This window comes from Balaenoptera physalus (assembly GCF_965194825.1).
Source record: "Balaenoptera physalus genome assembly, chromosome: 16".
Taxonomy (NCBI): domain Eukaryota; kingdom Metazoa; phylum Chordata; class Mammalia; order Artiodactyla; family Balaenopteridae; genus Balaenoptera; species Balaenoptera physalus.
This window is the reverse complement of record NC_138898.1, coordinates 26445311-26464924: the sequence shown is the minus strand read 5'-3', so window position 1 is coordinate 26464924 and position 19614 is coordinate 26445311. Positions and strand designations below refer to the sequence as shown.

General features: G+C 58.7%; 1 protein-coding gene across 3 annotated transcripts in view; it reads right to left on the bottom strand.

The window, feature by feature from the left end:
• The window catches only part of NOL4L (nucleolar protein 4 like), a 134667-nt gene extending 117746 nt beyond the window's left edge, over nucleotides 1-16921 (bottom strand). For 2 of the 3 annotated variants that reach the window (XR_014255192.1, XM_082432151.1), the window contains exon 1: nucleotides 16135-16821. Coding sequence is in view for 2 of the 3 variants with exons in the window: in XM_082432151.1 (XP_082288277.1) it covers nucleotides 16135-16455 (321 nt within the window). In the remaining variant the exon portion in view is untranslated. Of the gene's footprint in view, nucleotides 1-16134 lie in introns of all 3 variants that reach the window. The other variant, XM_082432155.1, reaches the window with a different exon arrangement.
• Between the last annotated feature and the right edge of the window lie 2693 nt (nucleotides 16922-19614).

The window sequence follows — 19614 nt, the reverse complement described above, 5'->3', positions numbered from 1 at the left end:
GCTTCCCTGGGCCTCAGACTCCAGTCTCTGCTCACATTGGACCCAACTCGGTTCCCTAAAAGCCTCCCTCTCCGTGTTCCCCTGCTCTGTAATACTCAGTCACTCCCACCACCTGAGAGCTGGCATTCTGGGGCCCCATTAAGGGACCACCCAGCCACATCTCCTCAGCCCCAGACCTCCTTTCAGGCCAGCTTCTCTTCCCCTCTTCCCACAGCTGTGTCCCTGCCCCACCTAGGCTTCCCAACATGGCCAGGACAAGTCCAGACGCCTCCATGTGGGGCTTGGAGCCTTCCCTGACCACCTGCTGACCCTGCCAGCCTTCCTCTGGCTCTCTCAGCCCTAGGACTGGAGAAGCCTGCTTGTTGGGTGGGTCAGACAGCCCTTGATGGGATCCTGGCCAGCAAACCAGCCCTCATGTAGGCCCCATAACAGCCCTGGTCCCCCATTTTGCAGAGGAGGAAACTGAGGCACAAAGAGGAGAATGAAAAAGTTAGAGGCATTCATTTAACAAATATTTTCTGAGTGCATACCATGCACCAGGTGCTAGCAGGGGGTCCCTGGGACCTGCAGAGATCAAGTCTGTCCTATTCGCCACTCCCGGTACATAGTAGGTGCTCAGTAAATCTTTGTGGAATGAATGAACAGGACCTGGCACACGGCAGGTGCCAATCAAAGTGTGCTCAGTAAATCGGTGAATGAATGCACCAGGGAATGCAGCAGGGAGCAAGAGAGCACATACCCCTGTCCTCATGGAGCCCAGAGGAACACACACAAAATACAGCATTAGTCAGTTATTGATAAGCGCTTCATAGTTGGAGCAAGGGGCTTGAGAGTGATGCGGAATAAAGGGCGTTTTGGAAAAGCAGTCAGGGAGGGCCTCACTGAGGAGGTGACATGTCAGCAGGGCCCAGTGAGGGCTGGGGGACAGCCTGGAGGCTAGTGTGGCTGAAGGGCAGTGAGCAGAAGCCCAGAAGGTGGAGAGGGGCAGAGCTGGGGCTTGTGGGTCTTGGTGGCTTTTGCTCAGACAGTGATTGGGACCCACAGAAGGGTTTGAGCAGAGAAGGAACATGGTCAGGTTTACATTTTTAATACTGCGCTTTGGCCGCTGGGTAAAGAGGAGAAAATAGGAAGGACAATGAGTGTTGTTGCTGGGGTGGGGGTGACAAGAACTGGGGTGGGAGGGGCTGAAGAAAAAGGCCCTGCACACTCCCCCACCCCCCCGAGTTCTACTTCTCTGGGAAAGGGGGAGTCAGAGGAGCCAGACGTGGGGGCAGCAGGGCTAGCTTGGGGACACCGGGCAGAAGTGGCCCCCTTGAGCTCAGCAAGTCCACCACAATGGGGACAGGGGCCCAGCTGCCTGAGCCAACCAGCTGGATGACACGTCAGGCCCTAGGTGCCCCCTGGCCAGCAGCTAGTGGAGGTACCTGGAACTCCCAGCTCTGGGAGGGCAGAGATCAAATCTGTCCTATTCACCACTCCTGACACATAGTAGGTGCTCAGTAAATCTTTGTGGAATGAATGAACAGGACCTGGTACACAGCAGGTGCCAATCAAAGTTTGCTGATTGAATAGGTGAATGAATGGATTGCCTGCACCCCTGTATTGTTTGCTGGTGGTTTCTCACCTTTGTCTGAGTTCCTTAAAATAACTGTAAGGCTCTGCCAATCACAGAGTCTTACTGTGAGCCAGACCCCTGCCTCCGTTTCTTACCAACAACCCCACAGAGCAGGTTCTATTGCTATGCCCATTTTACAGAGGAGGAAACTGAGGCCCAGAGAGTTAAATAATTTCCCCAAGGTCACTCAGCTACTAAGTAGCACTTTAATACCTCCCAAATTGGGATCTTATCAATGACACCATCAACTCACTTGTAAATCCCCTGCGGGCAGAAGCCTGAAGGTGGTGTTCTTATCAACAGCCCAATGGCCCATCACATCTGAGGCGTTGCCCTGGCTCCTCACCGCAGCCTGGTACCACCTTCCTGATAAGGAAACCAAGGCTTGGAGCTGGGAACTTTTTCAAGAACCTTAGGGGTGCGAAGTGGCAGAATCCCCATCTTCTGGAGCCTGGCCCAGGGCTCTCTCCACAGCCCCTTCCTCCTTCCTGTCCCCGCCGCCACCTCATGTCTCCAGCACAGGGGCAGGAGATGGAGTCCCTGAACCACAAGCCCTGCATGGGTTGGTGGCTAGTTCCGGGGGTCCAGCCGATGACGTAAAGTCCCTCCACATCAGAGGCTTGTCTCAATATGCAGGACCATTGGGATGACCTCTGGGCTGACCTCTCACCTCTGCCTCTTCCTAAATGGGCAGAAGCGATGAAAACTGACCTTCAGGACCTGCCAGGGGAGCTGGGCATTTAAACTGCACACCCAGTGTGCGTAACTACACTTGCACAACAGTAATCACAGCGGTAATAGTAACAGCAACAGCAGCAGAGACAGCCCGTGCTCCCGGAGCACACAGCCATGGGCCCTGCCCTCTGCTAGGCTTTAGGAGCCTGGTCCTCACAACAGTCCAGAGAAGCAGTTCCTATGACCTATCACCCCCACTTTTTAGATGTAGAAACCGAGGCACAGAGAGGTGGAGTAACTTGCCCAAGTCACACAGCGAGTATATGGCAGGTTCAGGATTCAAACCCAGGTAGGCCAGCTCCAGAGCCAAGTATATCAGGGAAGACACATAAGGGACTGGACCCCTCTGGGCAGGGGAACTAGGTGGAGGGGTGGGCTGGGCACTTCTCACTGTTTGGAGGCTGCTGTTTGGTGGTTGTTGCGTTAAGTCAGGTGTGTGTATTACCTTAAAAACAAACTTCTCTTGTGCTCCTTTGCCCACAGCGCCCCTTCCCCATCCTGGGAGGCCCTATCCCCTCCTCTGCTGTTTCATGGCTTACCTCCTCGTAAGAGCCCTCCTGAGTTCTTCCCCAGCCTCCGTGAGTGCCGCCCAGGCCAGGCACTGGCCACCCACACCCTCTCAGGGCTGCTGGCAGCTGCCTGTGACCTGGTCGTTGAGCCACGCCTTATGTCATGCTGGTGGGCACAAAGCTCCCCAGCCTGAGCTGGGTGCAGCACGCTGGCTGGCTGGCCGGCCGGCCGGCTGGCTGGCTGGCTGGCTGGCTGGCCGTGGGGTTCCATGCCGCAACCTGGCCCTCCCCGAACCACAGAATCCCTCGGTGACCCCCGAGGGTCACCTCTACCAGTAGATCCCATTTGCGCCTAAGCAGTGTGTTCCAGAGTCCGTACACTCTGCCAGACAGACTCACGCCTGCCTCCCCATCCTGGGAAGAGCCACTGTCCAAGCCCGTGTAATACCACAGGGGACCCCATGATCCTCATCTTACTGTCAAAGAGGATGGGTGATTTAGGGAGTAAAGGACATGACACTTCTCCACCGCATGGGCTCAAGTCCCTGCTCTGCCTCTTACCAGCTGTGTGGCCTCAGGCATGTTACTTAACCTCTCTGAGCCTCAACTTCCTCATCAGCAAGAAGAGGATCATGGGACTTCCCTGGTGGCACAGTGGTTAAAAATCCGCCTGCCAGGGGCTTCCCTGGTGGCTCAGTGGTTAAGAATCCACCTGCCAATGCAGGGGACACAGGTTCGATCCCTGGACCAGGAAGATCCCACATGTCGCAGAGCAACTAAGTCTGTGTGCCACAACTACCGAGGCTGTGTTCTAGAGCCCAGGAGCCACAACTACTGAGCTCATGCGCCACATCTACTGAAGCCCGTGCACTCTAGAGCCCATGCTGAGCAACAAAAGAAGCCACCGCAATGAGAAGCCCGCACACTGCAATGAAGAGTAGCCCCGGCTCACCGCAACTAGAGAAAGCCCGCGCACAGTAACGAAGACCCAACACAGCCAAAAATAATAAATAAATAAAAATAAAATAAATTTATTAAAAAAAAAAGAATCCACCTGCCAATGCAGGGGACAGGGGTTCGATTCTTGGTCCGGGAAGATCCCACATGCCGCGGAGCAACTAAGCCCGTGCACCACAACTACTGAGTCTGTGCTCTGGAGCCCACAAGCCACAACTACTGAAGCCCGTGCGCCTAGAGCCCATGCTCCGCAATAAGAGAAGCCACCTCAGTGAGAAGCCCGCGCACCACAACAAAGAGTAGCCCCCCTCTCACCGTAACTAGAGAAAGCCCGTGCACAGCAACGAAGACCCAACCCAGCCAAAAATAAATAAATTAATTAATTAATTAAAAAAAAAAAAAGATGAGGATCATAATGGTAGCCATGTTTGGACAAGCACATGGAGGCATGTGCATGTGTTTAGCAGAGCGCCTGGCATTTCGCAAGCACTCAACAAATACTAGCTGTGTCATGACTGTCATTGTTTGTGCTCAGCAGCAGGCACTGACTGAGAATGTATCTCAAATGATCACAACAACCCTAAAAGGTAGTCGATATCACTATCCCCATTTTACAGATGTGGAAATGGAGGCTCAGAGAGGTTGAGATGCGTCCAAGTTGCACAGCTGATTGATAAGACAGGATTTGAACCCAGGGTTCTCTACCCTGGGGAGCACACCCACTCTTAGTCCCATAATAGGCAGCCTGGACTCGGGGAAGCCCACGGCCCCTCTCGCCCTCATTCCCTGACAGCCAACTGCTGACTGGACCAGCAAGACTTCTGGTCTCTCCTTCCCACCTGCTTTGGCTCAGCACCTTCCCTCTGCCCTCTGGCTTCCATCAAAGCCTTCTCTCATCCAGATCTGGGGGTGGGGGGGTTGTTAATCCTCGGGGCAGACCCAGCTGACCAGCCCTCCTCCTAGAAGTCCTCCCCTCCAGTTCCCTGCATATTCCTTTCTGCCTCTGTCCTCTCCCTCTTCTGTACCTCTCTGCTCCAGCATCCACTGGCCCTGCCCCAGACCCCAATCCCTAGCTCTAATTGCCACTGGCCACATCACAGGGGCAAGTACAGAAAAGCTCCTGCTTCCTGTGCTGAGCACTTGACATGGAGTCTCTCTTCACCTCCCCAGAGCAACCCTGTGAGATGGGGAATACTACTGGGCCAATTTTACAGAGGAGGAAACTGAGGTTCAGAGAGCAACTTGTTTCAAGGTCATCCAGCTAGTGAGTCACAGCTCAATGCAAACCTGGGGCCAGTCTGAGCTCCAAAGCCCAACTCAGCCGCACGGCTTGAATGGCCTTGTCACAGATTCGCGGGTTATTGATTGGCTCACAATCATAACCCTAATTATAGCTCCCTTTTATTGAGGGCTTTATTATGGCCACGCCTTGTACAGATGCTTCTAGATTATAAAATATAGTATACAGTATAGTGTATATACATACTATAGAACACAGTATAGAAGGAGGATATAAGTGAGCCACAGCTATTATCACCCCATTTTACTGATGAGGAAACTGAGGCTCAGAGAGGGGAAGTGACCTGCCCAAGACTGCACAGCAGTAAATGGCAGAGCCTGGACCCAGCCCCTACCTCCACACTCCGTACTCCTCTGCTGACCTATAGGGGCCTTACATTCAACACAAAATCCTTTGCCCCTCGCTCTGCTCCTGTCCCAGCCCCCAGATCTCCCAGAGAGACCCCACTGCCCAGGGAGTTTCCTAGCCTGAACTCTCTGAGCTGCCTCCCCTCCCCTCTCCCTCTTGGTTCGGGCTTGAAGCACACTTGGGAGGTTAACAGCTGTCTGGTTTGGGGATCTTCACACTGGGGTGGGGGGAATCCTCTGAGGAACCCTGAGATGGAGCGACAGCCCCTACTTGGTGGCCTGTCTGTCAGGCTTGGTGTTATGTCATCTTCCCAACTACCCCCCAGGGTGTGGGTCATCACCCGCTTACATACAAGTGGTCAGGGGATCAGAGCAGGCAAGCCATTTGCCCAGAACCAGGAGCTGGTGGCAGAGCTGGGATCCAAATGCAGGTCTGTTGTTGGCTATGTTACCCTCTGGCCTTCCCTATGGCTGCTCTACCGAGTAGAGAGCTCCTGTTGCCTGGGCGGACCCCTCTCCACATCCTCATGAAAATGACAATCCCACTACTTGAGCATCACATGATTTCCTCCTTCAGTTTTTCCCAACAACCCTATAGGAGAGGGACAATCATCAGGCCCATTTTAAAGATGAAGAAACCGAAGTACCAAGTGGTGACTTAGCCGGGTGCCCAGCAGAGGCTGTGCCTTGGTTCACTGACCTGTAGAATGGGGTCATGATGGCCTCCCAGGGCAGTTGAGGATGTGTGCGATTGTGGAAGCCAGGGGCTCTTGGAGACACGCACTCAGGATGCTCTCAGACAAGGCCTGAGGCCGGGTGTGTTTTTCTCGACCCGCCAGCATCCAGTCAGGGCCTGGCCTGCCAAAGGAAGGGCCCCATGTCTCCTTGAACATTTCCTCAGCCTGGGGATGCCGAGAAAGCGGTGAGTCATCCACCAAGCACAGGCCTCCCAGGAGCCTGCACCAGGTCCCAGCCGGGGCGGGGAGGGTTCCAAGCTGGGAAGGGGGCCCCACGAACATGATGACTCCTGAGCTGGCCCCACTGAGACCTGAGTCACCAGGTCTCCTCCATGGCCTCTCACTGCCACATGCTACCAGCCTTGGGGACAGCTCTTGGGTTCCGCCCACTGGACCCTGCCCCTGGGCCATCACCCCAGATGTGTGTGTCTGCCTGCGTTCCTGGTTTCCTAAACGCCTCTCTTTCCACCCAAGGATACTGGGTCAACTGTGACTATCAACCATCAAGCTTCCCTTGCCCCCCTCTCCCCTCCCCATGTCATCCAGCCCTGGACACTCAACCTCTTGTCCTACGAAGGAACCAGCCCCTCCTCTTCGCCCCAGGCCGGCCTTCTCTCTCCGCGCCTATTTCCCGGCCTCCTGTTTTTCCTTCTCTGTAACACATCTCCCTCTTGCCACATCTCGCATTCCGAGACTCCTTCTAAAACATGAATCTAACCTTCTCTCCCCTCTACTTAAAAACCCTCCTGCAAACTCCCAGCTCTCCTTGATTCTGACGCACCAGCTCCTCTGAGTGGCTTTCCAGATCCTTCTCTTCCATTTGGCCCCAAGTGATTTCACCAGCTCATCCCCCTCAGGATCCCCAAGTGGTTCTCAAGCTGATCTGACCATTCACCCACCCCCCACCGCATCTGAAATGCTCTGTAGAACCCGCTTCTCCAGGAAGGTGGCCCCGGTCACCATCATACACAGCCTACACTGATCCCCCAAAACCTGTCCCACCCCTAGCCCTTGCTCACATTCCCACCCCCTGGAGTGAGCTTTCCCGTGTTCTGTTCTTGCTGAACAATTTGTTTTGGCGCTCAAGGTCCAGCTCAAATGTCGCCTCCCTGAGGACTCCTTGGACGCCCTCAGGCAGGAGGATGGGTCTGGGCCTTGGGGCTCCTGAGGCCCTCTGAGTGCAGAAGGCATGGGCGACTCTCAGACTCCTGCTCTAAGGCATTTGCTGCCCCCACAGTGGGGAGTCCCTTAGGAGCAGGGGCTATTCTGGGCCCTAGGGATAGAGCAGTGGACCAAGCAGGCTGGTCTACCCTGGCAGAGATCATAGCCTTGTGGGGAGAAAGATACTAAATATATAAACTAGTAAAATACATACACAATGTCAGAGGGTGGTAAGGGCTATAGAGAAAATTAAGTAGAAAGAGAGAGGGTCCAAGGAACCTAAGGTGGTCCTGGCTGGGTGATCAGGGAGGGCTTCTCTGAGGAGGTGACATGCGAGCAAAGATCTGAAAGAGGAGGGGAGCAGCCATGTAGAGATCTGGGGGGAAGAGTGTTCCAGGCTGGGGAAACAGTCGGTGCAAGGGCCCTGGGGCAGGATCGCGTTTGGTAGTTTTTAGAATAGCAAGGAGGCCAGTGTGGCTGACACTGAATGAGCAAGGGGAGGGTGGAGGGTGGTGAGGGCAGCAGGCAGCTGGGCCAGATCATGCAGGGTCTGTAGGCTTCAGGAAAGACTCTGGCTCTTGCTTTGAGTGAGACGGGAATCTTAGAGGGTTCTGAGCAGGGGAGGGAGAGAATCTGATTTGCTTTTTGCTTTTGCTGATTTGCTGGTTGTGTGAGCCACAGGGGATTACAGGGGGGCAGCGTGGACACAGGGAGCCCAGTGGGGAGGCTGACGCATCTCCAGGCTTGGACGAGGCTGGAGGCAGTGGAGGTGGTGAGAAGGTAAAATTTGAGTTGTAGTTTGAAGGTAGAACCAACAGAATTTGCAAATGGTTGGATGGGGAGGGAGGGGTGGTAAGAGAAAAGAGTCCAAAATGATGCCCAGGTGTGGCCTGAGCCAGGGAAGGATGGAGCCGCTGTGATGCGGAGGGTGGTGAAAGGAGCAAACAAGCGAGTGAGTAAGCGAATGAATGAATGAATGAATGACCCCCGGCTTTGTAACCAGATGGGCTCACCCTCAGCCCTGGTGCTCTGTGGGACCTGGAGCTCCCTCCTTCGCATTTGGCCTTAGTCCCTCCATCTGAGGCTGAGGAACCCGGAGTACCAGGGTGGCCGGGAGGACTGGACGCTGCGGGAGTCGCTGACCTTGTGGGGAGAGGACAAGTGCTCTCTCTCCCCGCCCCCTGCAGCCTGTCCAGGCCACGCTGGGCCTGGAGCTGCAGTTGAGGTGAGAGGGTGAAGGTGTGGGCGACGGGGAGGGGTGGCATCTGTCTCCCACCAGGCTGGGTCCGGACAGGTAAGAGGGCTACCTCGAGCTCTGGGAAGCTTTGGTAGGGTGTCCTCAGATGAGGGGCCACCGTGAGCCTGGGGTGGGGAGGTGGGGAGAGCCAGGGCACCTGTGGGCCCCTACCTCCGTGCCCCGGGGCTGAGAGGGTCAAAGAGCCACGGAACCCAGGCCCTGCCGCTTGCTCACTGTGGTGCTCGGGGAGGTTCCCTGGCCTCTGTGATGCCAAGTTCTCATCTACCTCACAGAATCTGGGGGAGATTAAATGAAATGGAGTGTCTGGCACGTGGCAGGGGGTGAGAACATGAGAGATATGCTCAGACCCCTGCCCCGGGGGGGCAGTCATTACACCAGCTTCACTGTGTTCTCTGGAAGAGCCCAGAGCCCGGAGCTCAGGCTCCCGGCCAGGGACTGGGGCAGGGGTGTGGGGGGGGCGTCAGGTGGTGAGAAGCCTCTGGGCAGCTCACCCTTCTACCTTCCCACCTGGCAAGTGCCTCCAGGCCTGGGTAAAGCCCCCACTCTCACCTCTCCAGCACCCCTCCTTGAGTTCTGGGATTGGGCAACCCCAGCGCCAGGAAGGGATTCAAAGGCAGGAGGGGCCACAGGAGGCTTCGCTGTGCAATGACTAGGGAAACTGAGGCTCAGAGCAGGGCAGGAGCCAGCCAGGGCAGAGAGGGACCCTGTCTTCAAGTTCCCAGCCCTGGCGGCTCATGCCACACCTATGGCCCTCACCAAGACTTCGCTGGTGTTCTGTGTAATTCAGTACAACATTAACCAGGCCCCCAGTGGCACTGGAGACACAGAAATAACCCAGACACAATCTCTAGGGAACCAATAGTTGCTTCCCACCAACTACATGCCAGGGAGGGATTTGGCTGGGGGCTTTATTTCCATTATCCCACTTAATATCCATGACATTTCATTTCCATCCCCATAATCCAGATGAGGAAACTGAGGCTCAGTGAGATCACATAGCAACTAACATTTTGTAAGACTTGCTCCATTCTTAAGGCTCTATATGCATTAATGCATTCATCTTTATACCAGTCTTAGGAGGAAGATAGTTTTCTCATCTGTGAAATGGAGCTGATAATCCTAAGGCCAAACGGGTGGAAGGGCAGAGCTGGGATTTGTATCCAGGACCCTGTGGCTTGACACCCCAAGCCCTTCACCTTTTCTCTATGTCAGGGTGGGCCAGGGGCAGAAAGTGGACTCAGAAGTCCTTGTTCTAACAAGCCACCCGCCTTGGTGGGCCCTCTCCCAGCTGCCTTTGGCTCCTTCTCCTGTTTTGGGGCCTAGGGCCCAGGCCTGGCTTTGACAGAGGTTGGCAGAGTGACCTCCTGAAATGATAACAGAGCCTCTTCCAGTTTGCCAAGCCTCTTGGAAGTGGGGCTTTGAAGCCCATTTTCCAGATGAGTAAACTGAGACTTGGAGAGGTCAAGCAAGCTATTTGCCCGAGGTCACACGGCAAGGAAGTGGGTGCGTTAGGATCGGTCCTGGCCCCCTCGCTTCAAGTTCAGAAGCCTCTCTCCCACCCTGCCCCCCCATGGGGCTTAGCTTTGGGCTTGGTAAGTGCCACCATGGCAAAGGTCACAAGTTTTACCTGCTGCCCTTGTGGAGCAGAGAGTAGGGGGGAAGGAGGAGGAAGGCTGCTGGAAACAAGGAGGTGCTTTGGCCACAATCATGGGGACAGGGACATGGCACCACCTCTTGTGTCCACTCCCTCCCTCACACTATGCTTCAGCAGCTGCTGAGACCCCAGGAGCAGCAAGGGGCCAGACCAGCAGCTCCGGCTGACTTGGTTATAATGAAGGACACCCCGTCAGCTCCTCACTGCCAAAGGACAGGATGTTTTTCAATAGGATCCTGAACATGTGGCATGCACACGCAGTCACACTCGTGGTCTGCCAATGCCCACACCCCAGGTGCTTGCACATCTGCCAACACAGCCGCTCACAACCACACACAATCACAAGCATGCAGTCCCCCTCCACCTGTACACACACACACACACACACACACACACACACACACACACTGCCCCGGGCACACAAGCATCCCCAGCCTGCACATGGACAGGCACAGGCGCACTCAGGCCCACACAACCACACTCCGGCATGCACACCCACATGCACACACATGCTCTAGCCCAGGAGTGCACGTGCATGTGCATGGTACTCAATCAGTCCCACAACCTCTAAGCTAAGAGCTGGCTTGGAGAAGCCCAGGTTTGCCTGAGGCTGGGTTGGACCGTTGACCTTTGTCCCTGGGCAGCCCCAGCCACAGGCCCCCACCCCCCATCCTCCCAGCAGGGTTTTTAGGGTCCCAACTGGGCCTCCTGACTCCCAGACGCTCAGGGATGGGAAGGCAGCCTGTAGCGAAGGAGAGAATGTTCATGCCAGGCCTCGCCCAAGGACGAGCGGGGCATGCTGCCCCCACCACCAGCAGAAAGTGACCCAGGATCTGGAGGAGTGGCCCCGGGAAGGCAGAGCCTGATCCACCAGCAATCACCCAGGCTCCAAACTGCAGCGTCCCGCCCCCCCGCGAGACTCCAAGACCACATTCACCCAAATCACTGAGGCTTAATTAACAAATTAGCCCACTTCTGCCATTCATGAGAAATCCAAACAGGGCCCATGTCATTGCCAACCTTCTCCCTGAAAGCCCCCAGGACCCAGGACAAGATAGGCCTCCTCCCTTCTCCTCACTCCATACCCACCCTTGCGCGCCCCAGGCAAGTCCCAGACACCATACACTGAGCCAGTCCTGCCTCAAGCACCAGCCTGTGATTACAGACATCTTGACTAGAGGATTCTTCTACACTAATTCAGATTAGGGTGTAATGGACTGAAAGCTTGTCACGAAAAGCCCTATGAAGCAGATCAGGCTGTAAGACATCCAGAGAGGGTCAGAGTAGAGGGGTGTACAGACGGCACCCAAGCTCAGCGTGCCCTGTCAGCGGTGAGGCCTTAGGGAAGTTCTAAACCTCCCTAAGCCTCAGTTTACTCATCTGAAGGATGGCAGTGACAGCAGCAGTGACCTCTGGGCCACTGTGAGAACCTGACGCACAGGGACAGGCACACGGTAGGTGACTCAGAAAGGGTCACTATAGTGACAATTTAGAGAAAAGTAGGAAATACTGAGGTATTCAACCGAAGGTCACAGCATATATTATGTTGTGCTAAGTCAGAGGCCATTTCCTGCCCAGACCAGCGGCCGCAGGTGCCAAAGGTTTACACAAAAGCTCTGGGGAGAAAGGCTGAAGACTGTGAAAATGCTCTCCACTAAATGAACACTGTCTGCAAACTGGGAAAAGACCACCATTAGTCAATTTGGCCAGCGGAACACCTGGGGTCTGGCTCGCAAAAGCCCGGTGCTGAGAGTGGAGTTTGGCAATCTGGCGTTTCCCCCTCGGGGGACGGGGCTCTAATGGGGGGATTTCTGGCATGTAATGGGCCCACAGAAAAGCCTCAGTGGAACGCAGAGATCTGTGTTCCAGGCCTAGCTCCCCACCAACGGAAACTTCCTCTCTCAGGGCCTCAGTTTTCCCATCCGGAAGATGGTAGAGTTGGGCTGAGAACATCTATCTCCAAGGACCCTGAGGGCTCCCTGGTCCTGGGAGTTGACAGATGGCCCGGGGCCCCACCCCAGACATAACCTGTGGCCCTTGCAGGCGCCGGGACAGCCTTGTTCCGAGAGACCAGAGGAAAAGGAAAGGGGTTGGTTCACTTTTGGGCTGAGGCTGGAATGGAATCGGAGGGTCTCGCTGGCAAAGGGTTTGCTTCCCACCCGGCCCCCGCCTCCGGGCTTGGCAGCCACAGAGGTCGGAACAGGCCAAACGCAAGAAATAATAAATCCTAACCAGGCTTTGCCCAGTCAGGAGGCCCGGCTGGCTCTTGTCACAGAAAGATCTTGTCCCCAGGAGCGCCCCGTGCTGCCCGGTGGGGGACTCCGCCCTCCTCCCCTCAGCCCTCCGCCTCCACATCTATTTCCTGTGACAACCTGCAAACCGAAGACCAACTTGCCTCTCCCCCCCCCACGCCCTGGCTTCTGCTCGACCCCCGCCCCGCCCCACCCCGCCCCCCAAGCGGGCCCCAGCTGCAGGAGGCCCCGCAGAGTGTAATTCCCCGCGCCCTGCTCTCCGCCCTGGGCCCGTCCGGACAGATTAAGCCTTTGTCACACACACCCAGAAAAGCTCAGGGCCAGATGGGACGGGACAAGTGGTGTCAGATCATCGACCCTCCACGGCCGGGACTCGGAAGGGCCCCAACCGCAGCACCACATATGGCTGTGGGAAGAGGAAAGGGGGCCCACGCAGGGGGCAGCCAGAGAGCAACATGGAAGGGAGATGACATACCATGGCCACCCTGGGGACCTGAGCCCACGCAGGGGCGCAGGGGGCCCTTGTTCTGCGGCTGCGTGACACAACTCCCATACCCCCTCTTGGCCGAAATTGCTCTGCCTGCCCGCCTGCCCTCCCTTGGACCCTCCATGGGCTTCTTGATCAGATCCTGAGCTATGCCCACCCCCACCCCCAGCAGCTGGGTGCCCAGGGAGCAGGCTCTGAGTCCAACCCACTCCAATGCCCCAGTGCCCCCACAAGGCCTGTGGATGCCAAACAAATGTCTCAGACAAAGGTTTGTGGCCCAATGACCTTCACAAAAACCCACCCAGGACAAAACTATAGGATATCTCCCAACTGCCACCAGAGGCAATGATAACTTTACTCTGTGTGTGTGTGTAAAAGCCAGTGAAGGTAGGGAATGTCCTTTGCACCTTTCAAAGAAGGTCCCATTCAGCTCCTCCCAAGAAGAGTCCATGGCTGCCCCAGAATTCCCAGCAGGATTTGTTCCTCTTAGATCAGTGAAAAGGAAAATGGAAATGTAAAAATAATAACTGAGCCCCAGGAAGGTGCTTGGAGCTGGGGGTGGCAGGACTAAGGGCATCTCCTGCCGCTGGCTCCGGTTGACTGGGCGAGTGCAGGTAACTAACGGGCTCCCTGGGGACCAGCAGGCCAGCCAGGTGGGCGTGGGTAGCTTGAGGGGCGGGCTGTCGCAGGAGGGCACGTCTGTTGTGTTTGCCGTCCCCCTGGCAGCCTGGGCAGGGAGGCCTGGGTTCCCTTTCTCTGCCTCCCAGGCAGGTGGTCCCTTGGGAGGGCTTATTATTGGTCTGGGAGCTAGGGTGGAGTCTTTCAAGGCCCCTGTTGCCAGGCAAAGCGGTCGGCGTGGGCCTCATGGAGGATCCGAAGGCTGGCAGGACCTGGGGCCCAGGCCTAGCACCCAATTTCTGCATGTGGCCTGGGTGGGTGTGTGTGCACTTGCTCCGCCTTGATAGCTCTGTGGCTAAAGGGGTAGGGGGACTGATGGCCCCATGATGCCCACTCCCTAGGGGAGAGGTGGACCAGCTCAGAGAACCGGTGAGCTAGCTGCCCTGTCTGAGGGTCACCTGCCCTCCCAACTCCAGGAGTGGGTGGAGTGGGGGCTCCTGCCTCAGGCAAGAAGGAGGTTGAGCCAAGACTCCCAGCTCCCTGGGGAGGGATAACCAGAATGGGATGGGGGTGAGGGGCACTAACTGACCTGGGAAGCCCGGAAGGCTGAGGGCAATGACCCAGGGTAGGGGGTGTGGACCCAGCCAACCATCTGGTGGGTCACTGACCTCGAAAAACCACACTTAGGCTGGGGGCACTAGCCCAAGATGGAGGAGAACCGAGGCGGGTTAGCAACTGGCAGAGTGGGGAGGGCTGACCTAGGCTGGGGAGAAGCAATGACCCCTACTCCCCGTGTGGGAGAGTGGGCACCAATTTGGGCTCGGGGAGGGGTCCCTGACTTGATCGGGGGAGGGGGGACAATGACCCAGACTCCCCGCGTTTGGCGGAGAGCACTGATTTAGGCTGGAAGGTCCCCGACTCGCTCAGGGTGGGACACTACCCCAGCCTTCCCCCGGGGAATCCGGCCCCAGCGCGCCCCTCGGCCCGGCCCCCTGCTCTGTGTCCGGCCGGAGGCGGCAGCGGCGCAGATGGGCCGCTGGCGGCCGCAGCGGCAGCGGCGCGGTTATCAGCGCTCCTCGCAGATGGGCCGCCCGCCCTCTGCGCTCACGGCTCCCCACTCCCCGCGGCCTGCAGCCCCGTCCCCTGGGCGAGGGGGGAGGCGCCTCCGGATCCGCTCCCCGGCTCCCGCCTCCCTCCCTCGCGGCCCCCTCACCCCGCGGGCCGGGCCCGGGCGGCTGCCGGAGGGGGAGGGGGAGGGGACAAGTGCACTTTTCGTAACGACCGAATCAATTGTGTGTGAAGAGCCCGCTCCGGCCGGGGACTGGGCTGAGCGCGGGGCGGGCGGGCCGGACGGGGGAGGAGCACGGAGCGGGGAGCGGGGGAGCGAGGGAGGGAGGGAGGCCGGCGCGGGGCGGCCCCGCTCGCTCGCTCGGGCCGGGCGAGGCCGGGGAGGGAGCGAGGGGGGCAGGGAGGGAGGCTGGCCTGGCCCGGCCGGGCCAGGGGCTGAACGCACTAATGGAGGGTCTCCGCGACGGAAAGTTCAAAGCTCAGCAGCACCCCGGGAACAGCCGCCCCCCCAGCCCCCACCCGCTGCAGAACAATGAGGTCCCGGCGGGGGAGCCGCGGGGCCCACGCCGCACGCCCTCTCCAGGGCGCCCCGGGCCGGAGGGGACGCCCCCGCCCGGCCGCCCGCCTCCTCCCTGTCGGCGGCTGCGGTTCCCCGTCCCCTCCCCCACGCCACCCCGCCCGGACCGGGCCGGCCCCGGGGACGGGGGAGGGGAGGGGATGGATAGGTCAGGCCGCCCCCGTCCCAGGGAGGGGGGAGCGAGGGGCCCGGGGGGCGGAGGGGGCGGAGGGGGCGCCCCACCCACCCGCGGGAGGCTGCTCCTGCGCCAGGCTGCGGCTCGGGCTGCCCCTCCCCGGGCCAGCCCCGGGTGGGGTCGGGTAGACAGTGCCCGGGCGGGCCCCCTCCCCTGGCGCTGGGAAACCGAGCTGACTCCCCGTCCCGTGGCTGCCCCTGCCCCCCCGCCCTCGCGGCACCACCCTCCACACACACACACACACACACACACGCACGCACACACACACACACAGACACACACACACACACCACACCGCCCAGCCGGCCCGGGGGCGGGAGCGCGAGGCGCCCGGGACAGGCAGCCCCGGGGCGGGCGGGGGGAGGCTTGGGCTTCTGAGCAGCCGCCTGCTGGCGGGGGGAGGGGACGGGAGAACGGAACATGCTGGGGTGAGCAGCCCGGGACAGCCCGCCCGGCACGGCCCGGGCAGCAGCGCAGAGGGGGGCAGGGACGCCCCGAACCCGGAGCGCTGCCCGGGCTGGCTGGGGCTGGCGGGTGAGCAAGGACGCGTGCGCCTCGGGCGGGCCAGACCCAGGGACAACCTCAGGGACACACGTTCGGACACACATCCACACCCCCACCCCGCCCCCGCCCGCCCCGAGCCCCGCGGCGGGACCGGCCCGCGGCCGCCGCGCGCGCACTCACCGAGCCCGTCTTGACCGGCACATACACCACTTGGCCCATCTTGGGTTCCCGGCCGCTGCCCAGGCGGAAGCCCTTGGAGCGCACCCAGAACTGGAACTTGCCTTTCTCGCCGGCTGCCGGGCCGCTGCCCGCGCCGGTCCCGCCGCCGCCCTGCAGGACCTCGGCGATCCGCTGGTATTTGCTGCGTGTCACCGTCTTGGTTTTGGCCGAGTCGCCGTAGGTGCGCAGGCACCAGTCCCGGAACTGGCGGCCCAGCTCCGAGTCCCCGGGGCTGCGCTCGCGCTCCCAGCCCCCGCGCAGCAGCAGCGTCGGTTTCGGCATCCTCCCGGCGCGCCCGGCGCCCTCGGGGGCGGGCCGGCCGCCGGGCCGCCCGGTGCCGGGACTGGGCTGGGCTGGGCCGAGCCGGGGTGCGCCGCGGCCCGGGCTGTCCCGCGGTGTAGCTCCGGCGCGGCTGCTTGATGGGCACGGGCGGCGGCCGGACGCGCGGGGCTGCGGCGCGCTCTGTCCTGCTCGGGCGGCGGCGGCGGCGGCGTTGGCGGCGGCGGCTCCGGCTCGCCTCCTGCTCCGCCTCCTCCTCCCCCCCGGCCGGGATGCAGGAGCGATGGAGGCAGCTCCGGGCCCGGAGGTGCAGAGGGGGCGGGCCGCCCCGCGGGCGGCCGGGGGAGGCGGGAGGCGGGGAGCGGCCCCGGGCGCGGAGAGCGAGACCGAGCCTGGGCGCGGGCGGCGGCGGCGGCGGCTGTCAGCTCGCGCGGCTCATCCTGCTCCTGCTCAGGCTCCCACTGCCGCTGCTCTTCCTCCTCCTCCTCCTCCTCCCGCGCCCGCCTCCACCACGCCGCGGGATCCCACCTGTTAGAGCTTCGCAGCCTTCGCCGCCGCCCCCCTTCCCGCGCCCGCCCGCGGGGCCCAGCCCCCGCCCTGGCCCGGCCCCTGGGGGCGCGGGGGCCGCCGCGCCCGCAGCCGCCGGTAGGGCAAGAGCCGCAGGCGCGCAGTGCCCAGCCCAGGAACCGAGTTCCCTCTGGTCGGGCCTGGCCCCGAGCCTCGCAGGCCGCTCTCAGCCCGGACCCGGCGGCCTCGCAGGGAGTAGGGCGCAGACCCCGCCCGGCCACAGGCGTCCCTGCCTCCCCGGGCGGCCCCGCCCGATTTTAGCCTGGCGCTGGTGGTACAGGGCAGGGCCCCTTCCCTTCCTCTCGGCGACTGGCCTGACCTCTCCAGTGCGAGCCCGGCGCCAGAGGAGCAGTGTTCCCCTGGGGAACCCCAAACCGCCGCCCTTCGGAGGCCCCCAAACTTCCTCCCCTCTCGCCTCACCTGAATTCCCCGAAGTTTGGCCGGTCTTGGTTCTGCTAACGCCACTGCTCTGGGACAGCGCCAGGCCCCAGAGAAGTCGTCAACATTGACCGGTGGCCTCACTCAGGCCAGCCCCACCAAGGCTTGGAGCAACGCTCAACACACCCACAAATTCATCCCGAGACACCCTGCCTTCCTGGGTGCACCTTGGCCTAGAATCACTGGCTGAGTAAACTCAGGTGGATATGCCATCCCCCTCCTCCCTGGGCAGGACTGACCTTGGGTAGAGCCAGTCCCCTTCCCCTTAATGAGATTACTAACATAAATAAAGGCACAGGCCAATTCCCCGGGATATCTGCCCTCCTTTGCTTAACAGGTTTGAGAAATTGCTGAGCTTCTCTTCCTGCTGCTTCTCTTCCACCCTCAATGTCCCCAGGCCACTCCTGCAAGCAAGTCACCACCCACGCCTGAGTCCCAGATTTTGCCCAGTGCAGGACCATTTTTTGCCCAGGAACTACTGGCTACCCTCATCCCAAGGTCCCCCACCCTGGTACCTGCAGAGTGCCAGGTCCTGGCAACTCTGAGCGGCAAAGGAGACTGGCCCATTTTACAGATGAAGGCCTGGGGCTTGGAGAGGTGGCCTGACCTGGTCAAGGTCACGCAGGGAGGAGAGGAGGGTTCTGGCTCAGGTCTGTCTGGCTCCTGCTACCATATCACACATGAAGACTCCCCCTGACATCCCGCTGGGAGGGATACCCGCACTGTATGTGGCTGGCTTACGTCCCCCAGTAGACTGGGAGCTCCAGATGCTCAGGGTTCGTGTCTGACTCATCCCGATACCCCAGGCCCTAGCACAGCACCTGGCACACAGTAGGTGCCAATAACTGCCAAAAGAACCCCAGAGGTCTTCCAAGTCCCAACCTCTCTCTGCATTTCACATAGATTTATTTTTAGATAATTTACATTTCTATGTTACTTTATATATACCAACAACTCCACACTCATTTTTCCTCTTTATCTTCCTAAGAGCTCTATTTGGTTCCATGCTGCCATGCCCATTTTTCAGAGATGACCCCTGGGGCTCAGAGAGGGCAAGGCACTACCCAAAGGCCATACAGCCCCCTCCCCTGGGGGTGGGGGAGGAGGGGCTTCTGCATGATTTAGAAGCCCACTCCCTGACTTTTCCAATACAGCCCTTGACACATAACCCCACAGTTGACTCTTCCTGAGAACAAAGGTGCTCTAGCCTAGCAATGCTAATGATTACTTTCAGCAAGGGTGCCCTGGTGCCTAGGTGGTGGGTCCCCCCCTCTTTGAGCCCGGGTCTCTGTCCAGTTCCAAGATACACCAATAACCACTAAGCAAGACCACCTCTCCATGCAATCTGGGTCTTTGCCTGCCTTCCAGAACCTAAAAATCTGTTGTTAATCTTGAGCTGAGTTCTAGTGTGACAGAAGGTGTAGTACGATAAAAAGAATGTAGGCTTCGACAAGGACCTACTGTATAGCACAGGGAACTCTGCTCAATGTTATGTGGCAGCCTGGATGGGAGGGGAGTTTGGGGGAGAATGGATACATGTATATGTATGGCTGAGTCCCTTTGCTGTGCACCTGAAACTATCACAACATTGTTAATCGGCTATACTCCAATAGAAAATAAAAAGTTAAAAAAAAAAAAGAAAGAATGTAGGCTTCGCATAGAGTCAAACACTTGAGGTTGAATCCTGACTACCATTTGCCATGGCATTCTTCATGCCCAGAGATCCCAGTTGACTGCTTCCCAACTAAATGAACCCATCAATCCACCCTTTGCTGGGTGACCTCTGGCAGGTCACTGAACCCCAACTTCATCATCTGTATAATGGACAGACTGTAAAGGTTCAGCAGAATAATGTATGTGAGAGAGGCTGGCATATTTAACAGGTGCCCAATATATGCCATTTTCACCTCCATAGAAGCTGCAAAATATTCAAGGAGGAAGATGAACTTTGTTAATACTTTTTGTGTTTCGTTCCATCAACAAACACTTCTTGAGCAGCCATTATACACTAGGTGCTTGGAATATAGCCGTGGGATCCCCAAGGTCCTTGCCCTCTTAGAGCTTACCGATGGGTAAGGAAGAGGGCCATTGAACAAACCAATTATCAATAATTACAGCTTAGGGAAAGAGCCATGATGGAAATAGGGAGCTGTGATA